At 38.8% G+C, this 16,721-nt stretch overlaps 1 protein-coding gene across 2 annotated transcripts in view; it reads left to right on the top strand.

Annotated features, from left to right (window-relative positions):
- Prex2 (phosphatidylinositol-3,4,5-trisphosphate dependent Rac exchange factor 2) overlaps positions 1 to 16,721 on the top strand; it is a 276,972-nt gene that overhangs the window by 177,509 nt on the left and 82,742 nt on the right. For both annotated transcript variants that reach the window (XM_060385865.1, XM_021653961.2), the window contains 3 exons: positions 3,408 to 3,625; positions 7,565 to 7,667; positions 15,844 to 15,987. In XM_060385865.1, coding sequence (XP_060241848.1) covers positions 3,408 to 3,625; positions 7,565 to 7,667; positions 15,844 to 15,987 — 465 coding nt within the window. The remainder of the gene's footprint in view (positions 1 to 3,407; positions 3,626 to 7,564; positions 7,668 to 15,843; positions 15,988 to 16,721) is intronic.

Below are 16,721 nucleotides of genomic sequence, written 5' to 3'. Positions count from 1 at the left end.
TTTGTCAGAGTAGAGACCTAAGGTCAGGAGCAGAAATGAATCTCACCTTAGTGTTTCCTTCTTTCCAGCACTAGGGATTGAACCCAAAGCTTTGTTCTTGTTCATGTCCACAAGTGTTCTATTTCTGAGTTATATGACCAGCGCAAGCCCATTGGCTTAAGATGTTAGCTAAAGGCTCATTAGTTGCCTCTGAAGTCTGTGGGTCTGACTTCTGCCCTTAACGCACTGATGATCCAATGGGGAATCCAGCAAGATAAACAGACTCTCAGAGTGCTGTTAATTATCCATCTTAGAGAGAGATGTCCTAGGTCTCTGATGGCAGAAATAAGTTCATTAAGTTTCCTGATAGAAAAAGAAAAATTCACACGGGGAGATACAATATTTCAACAATGTAAAGAGGTCCAGCCTTTCAATGCATTTACTGTTAACGTTTGTGGGTGATTCTTCTGACTAACGAGGCATAGAAACAAAACATGGGCTATGAAGCCATTTAGCAAGACATTCATTGTTTGAAGGGCGCCAAGCTTTACTGCATGGCTCAGTGTGGATCTGCGCGCACACACTTTGTTCTGTGACAGTATCACAGCTCTAAAAGTCATACCGCACTATGGGAGGAAAAGAGGGGTTGAGATATTGAGGAGCTGTGAATAACAGGTAGGGGTCATTATCAAGTGACCTTGATGCTACTGAGTTTTCTACTTCATATATAATGTAGAATATGCTTTGAAGTTCACCTAAGCAAGTCATCTGTTCTCTCCTAAAAAAATAGCAAAGTGATGACTGAGTATCACCCCACAAACAGTGAGCGTTTATTGAGTGACTTTCATTTAAAATTTTGTTGGTATAAAATTTAAACAACGTTGTTGTCCGAGACAACTTGCATGCCTTCATCCATTATTCAGTTATGGATAGAAGTATGGTCAAGGCTCTGACTGGGGCTCCTCCCACTCCAGTAATTGATACCAAGCCTTATTCCCTTAGGACATTCAATGTTAAAATGAATCCATGAACAAGAACAATGTACATTTGGCAAAGCTATCAACACTTTTGAATGTTAATTGTGATCTCATCTGATTTGATAAGGGTTGAATGAAAATTGGCTTACATGTATATAGACTATAGAGAGAATGGAGAGAGAGCCCAAGGAGTGTCTAAGTATTGGGGTGATGTAAAGAATAAAATTTGAGAATTCCTTTTCAGAAGTACTTTAGACATCATTATTTTAACTAGTTATTAACCCTTGTGATCCTACTCAGACTGATGTGGAGGCCAGAGCCTTTCCTCTCTAGAAGACAGCTTCCCACTCTTTATATCAGCATTTTCTTCCGATTTTTTTTTTATTATTTTGAGCTACTGAGCATTATTAAAACTTTATCCAGGTTTTCTGCTTTCATCTAGGACAACAAAAAAGCATAGAAAGACAGTCAAAAAAAAAAAAAAAAGAGAGAGGACCCACATTTTACTGTACTTTTGAGCTCACAGGCTTTGTAAATTTGGCTTTTAAGTTGAACTGTATCCACAGATTGCAAGAAGTCTAAGGATGACCTCAAATCAGGTGTTTTCCTTTTTTTTGGGGGGGGAGTTGAGTAAAGTTGATTCCAGTTTTTGTGTTGGCTAGATACCTGCAAAAAACTCTTTCCCACCTAGCAGCACAGGACACGTGGTATAGAAATATTTAAGAGAAAAGTCTAACATACAAATGTTGGTTAAATGAGTAAGTTGAACCTTAGAGATAGCATATTCAGTCCTTTCCCTCTGCCAAAGGAGAACACTCACGTAGCTCAGCCTAACGAGGGAATATTTTAAATAGAATATTGGATCTTTCGATATTTAATCTATTTTCTAAGAAAAATGTCAAGAGTGAATGTTCCTTATATTAAAAGTAACACAAAGCAACTTTATTGTGTGGAAACATGATTTTGATGGTCATTAAAAGCAGATGGTTCGATATTGTTGGTAAATGACTTAAAAAAAACCTGCCTCTGTCAATAAAATGAGAATTCAATATTGAAGACATCGTTGTCTTCATATTTTCTACTAATTTGGCAGTAGCTATTCATTTCATGGGGTTCTTTAAGACCTCAGCATCCTCAGACCACTTTTGGGAGGGGGTCATTTTGCCCCGTGTTCCTGCCCCACACAGGGTTCTCACCCCATGCAGAAAGCACAGCCTGTGATTATGTAGCGGGAGTTTGTACTCAGGCCAAGTGAGCCCTGGATATTCCATCATCTTCATTTACAAACGGGCCCTGAAGAGGCAGGTCACGTGTAAAACATATATTCAAATCTGGTTCACCAAAATTCACTCATCTGTAGAATACTATTTCTCCTAAGCATATTAGAATCAATTTATGCTGAAATTAAATGTATTAGTATGTCAGGGGAAATATAGGAATCCCTAGTCTTGTAAATGTAGACATATTTACTAATCAGGAAATTGAATGATTTAATTTATAAGTTATAGATCTGGTTGCTAGTACAGTTAATTGTTCAGCAAATAGTCTTTGCCCACATGCATTCATATTTGGGTAGGTTTCAAAGGTAGTTATATAAAATATTAACAATGTTCTTTGTCAGCACAAACTCTACAGTTAGACTTTTAAATCTTTTTAGCAAATAAAAATTGTGTCATATGAGGTAAAATATATATAAGCAAGGCTTTATATTTTTCTTAGGATTTTATATAATGTATTAATGAACACAAAATAGAGTCACAGTGCAAACGAAAAAAATTTCATTTTTACTTTTATTCTTTAGAATCTTCATATATATACCTAATGTAGGTTGAACATATACATCCTTCATTTCTCTACTTCAGCTACCCCAGGACCTCTGACTATATATCCTGCCCCAATTCATGTCTTCCTTATTTATTTTATTTTGTTTTTTACATGTATCCATGGGGACTAGGCTCCACAATGCTGTGTTTTGATTGGTTGTAAATGTCTATAATGTGTCTGTTTCAAAGAGAAGTTTCTTCAATGAGTGATGAATATTACACTCATCCGTGAGCATAAGGATATTTAGAATGTAGTTATAGATTATGCTGGTTTAATAAAGAGGCAGTTTTACATTCTTCTCCAAGAGAGGTTTCTCATAAATACATGGTTTCTTTCATGCTGAGTGGGTCTTGAGTCTGTTCAGCAAGCTGTTGGTAAGTGCCAGGACGTGTGTGCCACTATTGTACCATTACAGTTTTCATGCCATGCTGGTGATGGTTTCTGCAACATTTTTATTTTGCATTGTTTTTTGAGACAGGGTTTTGCCATGTATTCCTGGATGTCCTGGAACTTACCACATAGCCCAGGCTGGCCATGAACTCACAAAGATCACGCTTGGATTAAAAGCATGTGTCATCACACCTGGCTACTGCAATAAAGCTTCCTTTGTGTTCCTTTCAATCACAGATAGTGAAACCCAGCTCCGGAGAGACATGGTTTTCTGCCAGAGTCTCGTGGCGACTGTCTGTGCCTTCTCTGAGCAGCTCATGGCTGCCCTGAACCAGATGTTTGACAACAGCAAGGAAAATGAAATGGAGACTTGGGAAGCCAGCAGAAGGTGGCTGGACCAGATTGCGAATGCAGGTGTTCTTTGTCACTACCAGTCACTTCTCTCACCAAATCTGGTAAGGAATCTTACAACTCCCATTGCCTGCATCAGCTGTAACCTACATGGTGACATGTTACCAAATGTGAAGCACATGGCCATTTCTTTCTCATTATCTCTTTCATTGTTTCCACCGTCTTCGCTACTTTAAAGAAAAATTTTTCCCTGTGGTCATTCAGGCTTAAGTGAGAATGCAGAATGTGCTTCTTCTCTTCGGATTTTTAGATCTTGTTTCTGGCTGCTAAAAGCTGGGAAGGACTCCACTGTTAGCAATTCTTAGGTCCTTAAGCACTGACTGACTGGAAAAAGTCGTGAGAAAAAAGTGGCTTCTTATAAAATCCATTCAGTCCAGAAATAACAACTCCCATGATACCAGAGCTGCCACTGATGCAAATATCTGGGGCATGCTTCATGGAGCAGCTCCTGTCTGGCAATCTGCTTAAAATTTACATGTGCTAAACAATTCTGGTCCGTGCTTTGAATGAGTGTTCTCCATTGACAGCGAGGAAACTATAACATCTATAGAAGAAAGTGCCAAGCTCAAGCACGGAAACACATGAAGGATGGATCTTGAAATATTTGAAATACAGAGAACTTTGGGGTTTTTCCATATAGACTTTCTGTAGTTTTTGTGATGTCCTTCTCTACAAATGTTCACTTTTATTTGCACAAACGTTTTGAGGGCTCACTAAATGGATTTCTGATTTTGAACAGGAGACCCGTTTCATCTGTTAAAGTACAAGTAGAAAATGTAGCTACCCAGTGACAGAGTTTTAAAACAAGTATAGATGTGTTGATCTATCAAAATAGCACTTTCTTACTGTTGAATGGGGAAGTCATTTTTGTACAGCACATTCATAGAAGATTCTGGAATGAAAAAGTAGGGGCTTCCATGCCAGACTGGCTAAGAGATACAGAAGTAGATTCTTTAGGAAAGATTCTATGCACTCCATGTGGGCAATAAATTACTTACTTGGTTGATTTAAAGTGAAACACATTAGAAGATGTGCTTTTATTAAAAAACACCATAGCATATCCAATGCAAGTTGTGCATGATGGTCAGGTTACTTCCTAACATAGTAGCTGGGTTTGTTGATTGAATGAATGAATGAATGAAAGCATGAGTGAGATTTCATTTCTATTCTATTCTTTTATTTAAGCTTCTGATATCTAATCAATTGTCACTTCTTTGACTTTAAGCTTAATTTTAAGTTTCCAAGATTAGAAGAAAATATTTAGAAATAATAGAAACAATAAATTGCATAGATTAGAATGTATAAGGAACTCTCAAGACTCAACAGTAATAAAAAAAAATGACCTAATGTAAAAGTGGGAAAATGATTTGGATGCTGTTGTAGAAGATGTAAAAATGGCCATTCAGCACATGACAGATAGTCAGTATCAGCTGCCATTAGAGAAAGGCAACTCAAAGTGCGAAGATAGAGCCCTGTACAACAACAAGTGTTGGTGAGGATCTGTAGAAATCATAATCCTCAGAAATGAGTCAGGGAATGTAAAATAAGGCAACCTCTTTGGAAAACAGCTTAGCAGTTCTTCAAAACATTAAACATAGTTCCCATATTCCTGAAATTCTAGTACCTACATAATTCCCAAGGGAAACCCAAGCTTCTACTCACAAGGACCTTGTGACAAACAGTCCTATCAAGTGTTATTCAAAAGACATAAATACTGTTAGCAACGCAGGTTTTTATCAGTGGATGACTGGATAGGTAGAATGTGTGTTTCATATAATAAAGTCTTATTCGGGCAGAGGCAATTTGTAGTACTTATGAGTGCTAAACTGTACATGAATCTTATAAGCACAAACCTAAGGAATGTAGCCTGGCAAGAAAAAAAAAAACAAAAAAACTGTTTGCCTACTTTGTGATGAAGCTTGCTGAGTGGATATATTTCTGAGATCAAAGTAGACATCTGACTGCCTGGAGCAAAAAACTGGAGTAGATACTCCAGGGAGAAGGCTTATTGATATTCCATTTCTTTTGGAGGTGATGAAAATATTCTAACATTAAACGATGACAGAAGCGTTTCAGTTCTACATACACTAAAGACTCCGAGCGGGGTATTCTGATATGTGAATCCCATGCTCCACGAGTTACAAATCTCAGCGAAACTGTGTTCTCCTTACAACCTGGCCTTGTGAAATCTTCATGTTTATTTCAATAACTGATTTTTCAACCAGAGTTTACTCTAAAAAAAACAAAACAAACAAACAAACAAAAAAACATTTCAAGGAAACCTCTGCATTGAGAACGTAAAGCCTTGAAGGCGTCCATACAAATAGCACCATACAGACTGAACAGTTTATATTTAAGAATGTATGTGTACCTACATCTGCACATATACACACAATAATAATTAGTGGAAAAGAAGGTCATTAATTCAAAGGAGAGAGGGGAGGGATACGTGGGAGAGTTTAGAGGGAAGAAAGAGAAGAGAGAAATGCTGTAGTTAAATGATAACCTGGATCAATAAAGAAAGACGTAAATGAAAGCACAAGCTCGCCTGCAGCTATGGCTCTCTGAAAGCTGCGGTAACCGGGAACCATGCTCCTGAAAGCTCCTGAAAGCTCTAGACACAGCCAGTTGTTACTGAGCTCTGTCACATTCAATGAAACAGCATCGCTCACATTGCAGCGTTCGGAGGCGGAGGTGCCTGGAACAATTCTCCTAACTCTATTGCTTGGCATTAGGGAAATGATAAGTTTTTCTTCCAGTCCATAAACTTCCAGGTACAAGACACTTTTCTCCTGCTTCATAAGGAGTTTAGGAGCCTGGGGAGATGGCTCAGTGGGTAAGAGCTTTTGGCGAACAAGCCTTAGGACCTGAGTTTGAATCCTCAGCAACCACAATTCACAGAACAACAACAAAACTGGTCATGCCCCCTTGCGTGTCTGGAACTCTACTTCTGCAGTGGGGAGAGAGAGGAAGGAGGGTCCCTAGAACTTGCTAGTGGGGCTAGCACCAGGTTCAGTAAGAGACTCCGTCTGCAAGATAAAAAGAGACAACACGGAACATCCAGCATCCCTCTCCAGCCTCTGTGGTGTACACACTCACACACTTGTGTGCTTATCTCAGAGACACTGTACTGTCTTTCCAGGGCTCACTTCTGGCCTTCCTGTTAGCAGTTAATACAGTCTCTACAGAATACTTAGGTTTGTTCTGATGATGAAATTAATTGCACACATAGAAGTTATCTCTGAATATCGCAATTGTTTTCTTATTAATATGGATTCCCTTTCAAACAAGTTCAACATACTTCTGACACTCCGATGCATTGCTCAGAGCTGGTGAAGCAGGATGAGTGTAGTGAAAGAACTTTCAACGGTTTTTTGTTGTTGTATGCATGGAAAAATCTCATTATAGAAATGAAGCAAGTGGATTCCTATTCATAGTCTAGGCTGAGGACTGCACAAAGATGGTAGGGTGAGCATCATATTTGTATGTAAACTCTGTTAAAGACAAATACATCTATACATGGAAATTGCTTTTATCATAGTTCTAATAAGCAGTACTTGGCCAACAAGTGAATTATTATAAAACAGGATGGCTTTGCTTTACTGTGGTATTTATCTTAAAATTAAGAATTTTTTTTTTGCTTCTTAAGTGTCACTTTATGAGATTTTAGAAGGAAAAGGCAAAAGTATGGATTATTTGTAAATGAGATCAGTATAACTAGACTATTTGCAAGCTGGGCTGAAAATTATGTATAAAATCATTTAAGTATTAATAAAATACAAAAATAGGAAACCTTAAAACCATGCAAGGAACATGTCACTATGTAGGACTTCCTCATTTCATTTTGGACAGGGGGTTCTCAAGGGTGTGTTGACACATGAAATGAAATGGAAGTGGAATGGTTTTGTTTTGGACTTACATTGTGCTGTGGGATTTGACAGCACCCCATACTGTTATCTCATAGACTTTTTTCCTTATTGTAGAAAGATGAACAAGCCATGCTAGAGGATACGCTGGTTGCTCTGTTTGACCTGGAGAAAGTTTCCTTCTTTTTCAGACCATCAGAAGAGGAGCCCCTAGTAGCAAGTGAGTAGTGACTGCGTGCATGTAGAATGTTGCTGGTAGCAAGTGTTAACATTTTTTCATTGGCATGGAGTCATATAAATGGAATGATTAAAAAAGGTCTCTTTGAGTTGGCTGTTTCCCAACATTAATGCTGGCAAAGGCTGTAGTTTAGAAGTCATACCTGAGTTAACAGGACTTGTTAAGCAGTGGGCCCATAGATTAACTTTTACGTCTTTAAGATTTTGTAAATTGCCAACACTCTTCTACTATTTCAGCCTTGTCATGAATGTTTAAGAAGAAGATGTCTACCAGTCCAAAAAAAATCTCCAGTTTATTTTTTAAAGACAGTTTTATGTGCCTTCTGTTTTTTACAAGTATGTGGGTCCTATGTTTTATAAAAGAAGATAGAAATGTCTTCAGAGAAGGGAGTCATTCTTATTTACTTTCTCAGTGGCTACTGTGATACATAGAAACTCAGTAAGTGCCCACTTCAAGTCCACGATTTGAGAAAGTATGATAATAATAATAATCATTCTTTTATTTGTTTCATCAAAAACTTCATTTGAATACTTCTTGCCAGCAGTCTTCTGGGTATAAGGTTCAAAGGAATACTGAACAGATGGTGTCTTCTGTGGGATTAAAAATTGAAGTGAGGAAAGAAAATGACAAGTCAGAAAAACGAATTAATTAGACATTGAGTTAAAAGTAACAGTAAAATAGTTTAGAATGTAAAACTGAAGGAATAGAGTTGCTGCTGATAGGATGGGGAGTTATCTGGTCTGGGAGAACAGGGTTCCGAGGGGCTTGTGGGTAGTCACGCGGACATTGGGAGGAGTCTGTCAGACTTCAGCTCCCAGGTAGGAGAATGTGGGGCATGTTCTCAGAGCAACATGCTGGCCTTCTTGATTATGGTAGAGCAAGGGAAGAGAACAGAGTATGAGATCAAATAGAAGGTGGGACCAATGTAGGGCTTCCTGCCCCTGAGATTCTCCATGTTCTTGGTTGCCAGGTGAACAAGACCTGGTTTACATATCCAAAATGATGCCTCTAGGTTTAGTGTTACAAAGACCCATAGACTACTTAGAAAGCATTTGAGTGACCCAACTGAGAGATCACAGTGACTTGGACTTGAGGGACATCTGTGGGGATAATGAAATTAAAAATAACAATACTATTTCTATTAATTTATTAAGTTAGCAAGGGTGGAATTCTCTCCAATTTTCATTTCCACTATGAACAAGAAAGAACAAGAATCTGAAGGAGGAAGTTAGTTATACCCAAGAGAGAATTGCTGTATGGCAAAAGGTAGTGAATGATTATTGAAATAAAATTTTAAATAAATTGTGAGGTTTCTGCTGGTGTGTATAGAAAGGTATATATTTTTACTTGAATGTAGTAGGCAGCTTCCTTGAAGGCTAAGAAAATGATTCTGTGATGTCACCTATTGTTCATTCTTTAAAATACTACTTGAGGACCTCTAAGCTCCCATCAACATTCATTGTCCTCTGTGGTTTCAAAGTGACATTTTTTTTTTTTTTTTTTTTTGCTAAATCAGCAAGCAGCCCTGCGAATGATTTCCTTAGCCACAGTAAGACACATTGATGTGTTGGGCACATACTAAACATTAAAGCTAATTGTGATCACGTAAGTAAAGTTAGGGTTTACATACTGCTGTGCCTATGACAAAGCACTCATGATGGTGGTGTTTAGCTACATACTTAATGCATCTCATTGGAGAATAACCCGAACTTCTGAGGGTAATTCTTTAGTAAATTGCCAGTTTCAGTGCCTTCTGACTCCACCATTAAATATCAAAATAAAGAGCAGCCCTTGTGGGTTTGGGAAAGGAGCCGACACATAGCCATTCAGGAATGAAGTTTATTAGGAAAAAGAGTGTGGAAGTCAGGAGCGAGCCTTGAGTGGGAGAGCATTAATTAGAAGGGTAAAATATCATTAAGACAGCATAACCTTGGCCTTAAGGGGACACTTCCCCTTAGAACTGAGAGGAGCTAGGGAAAAGGAATCCAAAGGCAGGCAACCGAGTCAGAGACAGTCCCTACTCCAATTGTTTAGGGAACCCATATCATGACCAAGCTGCACATCTGCTACTATGTATAGGGGACCTACATCATGCCCATGCATGCTCTTTGGTTGGTGGGTCTGTCTCGGTGAGGGCTGCCTTGTCTGGCCTCAGTGGAAGAGGAAGCACTTAATCCTACTGAGATATGATTTGGACTTGATTTGCCACAGTGGATTGGTACCATGGGTGGTCTCCCCTTCTCTGGGAAATAAGGAGAGGGAGATGTGAGAGTGGGATTGGGAGAGAGGAGGGAGGAGGGCTACGATCAGGGTGTAAGGTGAATAAATACATTAATGGAAGAAGCGTCATTTAATGAGAAGAGCTTCGCATAAAGATAGTTCAGTCAAGTGTGCCTTTAGCTCCAGTGCTCTAGAGGGAGCACATGGGGAGTTAGATTGCTGTGAGTTTTTTCAGGCCTCATTGACGCAGTGAGTGTGAGGCCAGCCAGTCACAGTGGGAAGAAAGATAGAGCCACCATAGGGGAGATAGCTTGGGGAGGACAGAGGAGCCTTCAGAGAAGTCCAAGTTTTGGAGGCTGGAAGGAAGTTTTAAACTATGCAGTCAGGGATAGCATAGTTGACAAAGAGTGTGGAGGAGCCATCAATCAGGATCAGGAAAACCATAAGCAGAACAGCTTCTTAGTTATGTCTCAGGGAGAGAGCTGAATGCTCATCCATCCTTATTTCTTCAGGCTGTGGGACCTGCTTTCTTTTTGAAGGGATAGGCCACAGTCTAACATCCACTTTGCAAGCAAATTCAAAATGACGATAGGAAAGGGTTCTCAGTGTGAAAGCTGAGTCAACACCCAAGATCAGGCATGTCTTCCTTAAGTGGTGTAAGAAAGTTAGAGCTTGTTAAAGTGTATGGCAGGAGGTTTCATCTTTCCACCTGTGTAGACGCAGATGAGTCAGGGTGGCTAATAAAGTCTGCATCGCTGGTTTCCACATGGGTTGATTGCATGCCTCTGGGGAGAGGACAAAGTACAGAGAAGTATCAACTGGAGAGAAATTCACTTTGACCTAGAACCAGAGTTCAAATCCTGGGTTCATTCTCATCATCGAGATGCCAACTAAAACACCAGCTTTCCCCCTCTCAGAGTTAGGAGGTTCATATAAAATAATGCTAATGCGTTTGAAATCCTCAAGCATTACGTGCAGCTCCTGGTTGCAATAAGTACTTGAATCCATCTCCTTACATTTGCTTTTGGGCAGGTGATGGCATCAAGTTTCCTTTAGAATGATGATCTATTACAGTAGTTATTAAAAGAATGAGTACTTGGAAGCTCCCTCTGTCTCTGTATGGGCCAAGAATTATGTCTGGAGCTGCAGATATTATAATAGGTGAAATAGGTGTGGTCTCATGTACTGACATGATGTTGATGGCCAAGATGAGACACAATGTTAAGTTAACCACAGAGGTAGGAAGTGATAAACCCTATGAAGAAATAAAAGTGCATAAACAAAGAGGGTCGACAGAAGAAGGCTTCCAGTAGAAGCAGCTCTTAAACAGATCTGAAGGAAGACAAGGGGTTGGAAATGTTGGAGAGGTAATCCAAACAGGCTAACCTACCAACTTGTATATCAAAACTTATTGACAGATTCGCTTATCCCCCTCATTGTTCTGGTGTCCTACCTGCAGGGATGATAACTGTCACAGCTGTTTACTAGTATGACTCTCCATAGGGTGTTCCCAGACCTTCTTCTACAGTGATGGTAGCAAGCTGCTGGTCATGGTCACTTACATTCCTATCAAAGTAAATGTGTTTTCCGAAGATGGTGACCTTCCACAAGTAAAAGGCCGTGGATTTCAGTTCCTTATTGCTGTGCATGTTTAAAAACAGCTTTCTAGTTTCCTTGTTTTGTGTTTTCAGAACTCTTGTGTGTATTTCGTGTGACAGTACTTTATCAGGTGGATCTTTCACAGACCCTCTCCTAGCTGGATGCTTATCTTCGTGTTCATAGAGCTCAATTTTTGAATTTTTTTTTTTTCACTTTTTAAATTTTTATTTATATTTTTATAAATTACAGTTTTTTTTTTTCAATGCAGTTTATTCAGGAACATTGAACAATCCTCGAACCCCGGGGAAAGCCAGCCCACAGCTTAAATAGCCTCTGGGTAGCCAACCCAGGCGTGCCACGGGGGCAATGCAGATAGGTCCACATACATGGAAGCAAGCCAGATCCTCGGCCTTAGCCAAATGTGGAGTTGTTCCTGACAGAGAGCACTCACCATCGGGAAGGTGGAAGGCAGAAACCAGCTCCATCTTTAAGGCATAGCATTCTGCAGCTCTCTACAGTTCCCCCTTTTTGTTTTAGACGCATCAGGCAAGAGTAGAGGTCTGATCTCTGATATTAGTAATAAATTGGGACTTTGTACAGATGTTCATTTAGGTGTCATCCACCCAAAGAGCATCGGACCCGTCCGATACCTTTTTCTCAGAGGCGGGACCTGGGGCATCAACCCGCATGCAATCAGAATGACAGCTGGGTCAGGGAAGAAATAAAGACATTCTCCCCAAGCATGGTTGGATACCATAAAAAGCTAAAATGATACGCTCAGGATGCGAGGCTAAGCACTGCACTCAGGGTCAGCCGCTTTGGACTCAATTTTTGAATTTTAATAAAATCTAGATGATCAGATTTTCTTTTATCAGCTGTGCCTTTGATGTTAGTTCTAAGATGACACCATCCATCCATGATCACCCGGCTTTCTCCTGTGCTAGGTTCTAGGATCGCCACAGCTTCATACCTTCCATGTAGGTTTACTTTTGAGTTAATGTTGTGAATGGATGTAGGCACTGTTTGAAGCTTCTTTTTTATACATACATGCCCAGTTGTCCCAAAACCAGTGGATGCAAAGCCTACTATGTTGTCTTTGTTGCTTTGTCAAGGGTCAATTGGTAGTTCATGTGGGATTCGTTCACATGTTTCTAGACTAGAGTTCCATTTGGCTGCTTGGCTGCTCTTTGTCCATCAGCACATTGTCTTAGATACTGTGACTATAGAGTGATATCCAGAGGATACCCTATCCTCCACCTTTCTTGTTCTCTTTGTCACTATGTTAATTGTTCTCAGTCCTTTTCCTCATCTTGCTAGTTTGGAATCATTTTTTTGATATTCCTGAATACCTTTGAATTTTAAGAGAGTACATGAAAATTGTGCATCAGATCAGGAATAAATACAATCTTAACAATATTGGCTTTTCTTAGTCATGAATGCAGGCTAGTTTCCTATTTAGTTGTTCCCTGTTGTTTGTTTGTTTTGGTGTATGTGTTTTCTCACATAAATCTGGTACATATTTTAGTATATTTATATCTTTCATTTTAGACGTGCTGTTACAATTAGTGTATTTAACTTGTTTGTTGCTGACATATGGGGAAATAGTTGGGCTTTTACATTAACATTGTCCCTTAAATCCTTGATACATACATATATTAGTATCAAGAGAATCTTGTAATCTCAGATTTTCTTCCATTGTTGGGCATCTTATCTGCAACCAGAAGTTTTCTCCTTTCTTGATGTGTCTATCTTTCCTGTCCTTTTCTTCTATAATTGGCTTAGTGGGAACAGCTAGTACAGCATTGAAAAGGAAAGTTAGTAGTAAGAGGCATAATCTTTCTTGCTCCTGATTTTCATGGGAAATCAGTTTCTCATAACCAAGTATGATATCAGCTACAGTTTCATTTGTATTTTACCATGCTGAGAAAGTCCTTTTCGTACCTATTGACTAAAAATAATTTTTTGTAAGTACATGTTACATTTTGTCAAATGCTTTTTCTGTATGCTGACAGGATTTGGTAGGTGTTTTTTGGTCTATTAATACTACAGATTATATTGATTTATTTTGCATACCTTGTGTAAACATCACATAATAGTGGTATCTAATTGTTTACTGGATTTGATTTGCATTTTGGGGCGGTAACTTCTGTGTTCCTGAGAATTATGCACAGGGAAACTGTTTTTTGTTCCTCGGGTAGTATTGAGTTTTTACTTCACTGTAAACAAAATGTTGCTAATGATTAGTAAGTTTTACCTCCTTGATACCTTTCTGCATTTACTTTATGTTAGTCTGTAATACGTGTCACTTTGTGCCATCATTGTCATCTTGCAATAGCATCATCCACTTAACACAAGTTTGTTACTTTGATGGCAAAGAGTAAATACATAGAGTTTAACAAACATAGACATATATCACAGATATGAAAAAGTAAAACATATCAATATTTAGCAGCTATAAATCTTTGTTTTTCTTCTTTTTGTTTCTGTCTACGACTTTGTCTCTGTCTGCCCTCTCTATCCTTCTGTCTGTCTTTATCTTAATCTGTCTCTCTCTTTTTATCTCCATCTATCTCTACATCTAACTCTCCCCAGTCTGTTACTCTGTAGTTCAGGTTAGGCTGGAATGCGCCAACCTTCTAGGACAGGTGTGAACTGCCATGTTTGATGAGTTTTGTTATGCTGTTTTTTTTTTTTTTAATCTTAACAGCCAGAAATAAGAGATTTTGCCAATCATGAAAAAGGCATTCTTCTAAATCTTCAGTTGAGAAACTTATTTTTCTATTATCTATATCAAACTACTAATGTCTCTCTATGAAACATTACAGGAATAAGATAGGCATTAGGATGTGGCATAAAGAAGACCTGTGAACATCGCTTTCATAGCTCCTTTGCAGAGATACACAGTTAAGTAGATAAACAGACACGAGTCTGTGTGGTAAATGGCATTTGAATTTGAACTCAGTGTCATTTCAGGAAGCAGGTTTGGAAGAGCTGATGCTGAATCAGAAAGATATAACAAGTGCCTGCTTGTTTTGCTCTTAATTTTTAACTAGTTAGTATGAGTATTCTAATTTGAGCATTTTCGGGATGATTTTATGTTCTCTTTTAATAGGGTAGAAATATTATCAGTTTATGTAAAAGGGAAAGGATTTACAGTCACACTGTGAAATATTCCCATGGCATTTTAGACATCCTGGTTGGCTGGTTTTTGTTTTGTTTTGTTTTGTTTTGTTTTGTTTTTAACCATCAATTTTATGGTACTTGAAAATATTTACAAGAACTTGAAAAGATAATATTTAATGACCATAAGGCCTCCTCAATAAAATATGGTTCATTTCAATCTGATACCCAGAGAGTAGAGCTTATAAAACCCATGCTCATTTTTTAAATAGTTGCTCTATAGTCCGTTTCTCACATACTACTGAAGGAGTGTACCCAGTGGGCTCATTTTGACTAAATATGAATGAGGCAGCTGCTCTGTGAGGTGCTCATTTGGTTAAGTGAGACATCTGATATGTCAAAGCGTAACCAAGTTTCCCTTACAGAATTTGACATTAAGCTCAGTAATAAGCCTGTTTGTTTAGCTAGTGAGGCTTTGATTTAATATTCTTTAATGAACAGCACTTTATCTGTCATGTGGTCCTAAGTGTGCAGTGTAAGTGTTACAGATCTGAGGGCAAAGTTTTCCCCAGTGTAAGTGTTATGTCTCTGAGGCGAAAGCTATCCTGGCAGTCGGGAGCCAAGGAATACCACAAAGTCACACTGCACAATAAAGCTCATACACGAGACTTATTGGGAAAGACACACGAAGGTGGCTGCCTCTGCCTAGGAGAGAAGCAGCAGGGGACTGAGCAGGAGGCAGCAGGCTTTAAATAGGGTTTGGTGGGAGGTATGATTTCCAGGACGGCCTGGGATTGATGGGATTATGTAGCCCGACCTTGGGGCAAGCTCAGAAATTGGTGGGATTTTGTAGCCTGATCATAGGTTTTTGTTTGGTTGGTTTTTTTTTGTTTTTTGTTTTGTTTTTGTTTTTTTTCCTGTAGGGCAGAACTTCACTATCTGCATCCTCAGAGGCTGGAAATGGACCTTATGGCCAGTAGAGTGGTCTGGAAGGATCAGGAGTAGGCTGACCATCAGAGCAGTCTGGGGGTGGGGCCTGGCCATTCCTATGCCTCAAGGGGCTTAACACCCTTAATATATTACTTTGTAGTAAATTTCAGGATGTGTGTGTGTGTGTGTGTGTGTGTGTGTGTGTGTGTAAAAGAGTAACATTTACCCAATGTACTGTCTAGTGTACCCTTGACTTCAGGAAGTGACATGGATTTCAATGTCATTTCAGATGTACCTCTTACATACCAGGTGGAAGGAAGCCGGCAGGCTCTGAAAGTTTACTTCTATATTGATACTTACCATTTTGAGCAACTGCCCCAACGACTGAAGAATGGAGGAGGGTTTAAAATTCATCCTGTTCTCTTTTCCCAAGGTGAGCAGTTTTCCTTTTCAGGCTTTGGTTATATTATTAATGTTTGGCCTTTATTAATGTTTCAATGTTAATAGTGAATTTTTTAAACTAATTTGAAAGATCCTTCATAGTGTTTGGGTAATATAATTGTTTCCAAGAATGTTTTTAAAGAAAGCTTGATTTAAATATATGCGTCAAATAGAATTGAAACTTTTTGTAAGAGAAAGAAGAGCATTGAGTAGTTCAAAGAAATAAAGGTGAATTTGGCTGAATGAACTGGTTAAATAAAGTATGGCAAAAAAATCAAATGGCTAGATTACTATATAGCATAAAAAGGGTTTAACAGTCATGTATTTCTGCTGAGTGTGATGGTCCATGCCTATAGTCCCAGCATTCAGGAGGCTGAGGCAGAAAGGATGCTAATTTGAGACCAGTATGGGCAATATACATGAGATTCTGTCTGAAAACAAATTCAACACACCTCCATTTTTACTCTGGCTTCTGCTATGTGTATCTTCACAAACGTACATGAATACTAAATGTTTTCTGTGTCACTGGCTGGAGAAATTGATGCTTTTTTATTATCACTCATATCAATTTTTGTGAGGAACTGTGTGTTCCTGAGCTTTTTTTCCCCCTGTAAGTAATCAGTGAATGACATCTGCAGTGGAAGAAATTCAGAATAAAGCAAGATTGAAGACTCAGTCCATGAAATCTAAGAGAAGCCCCTGGGCAGCCAGATAGGACCAGGCATT

Source organism: Meriones unguiculatus, chromosome 6 (assembly GCF_030254825.1).
Source record: "Meriones unguiculatus strain TT.TT164.6M chromosome 6, Bangor_MerUng_6.1, whole genome shotgun sequence".
NCBI classification, from domain to species: Eukaryota; Metazoa; Chordata; class Mammalia; order Rodentia; family Muridae; genus Meriones; species Meriones unguiculatus.
The sequence above is the reverse complement of the archived record's forward strand: the minus strand, read 5'-3'. Positions and strand labels throughout refer to the sequence as shown.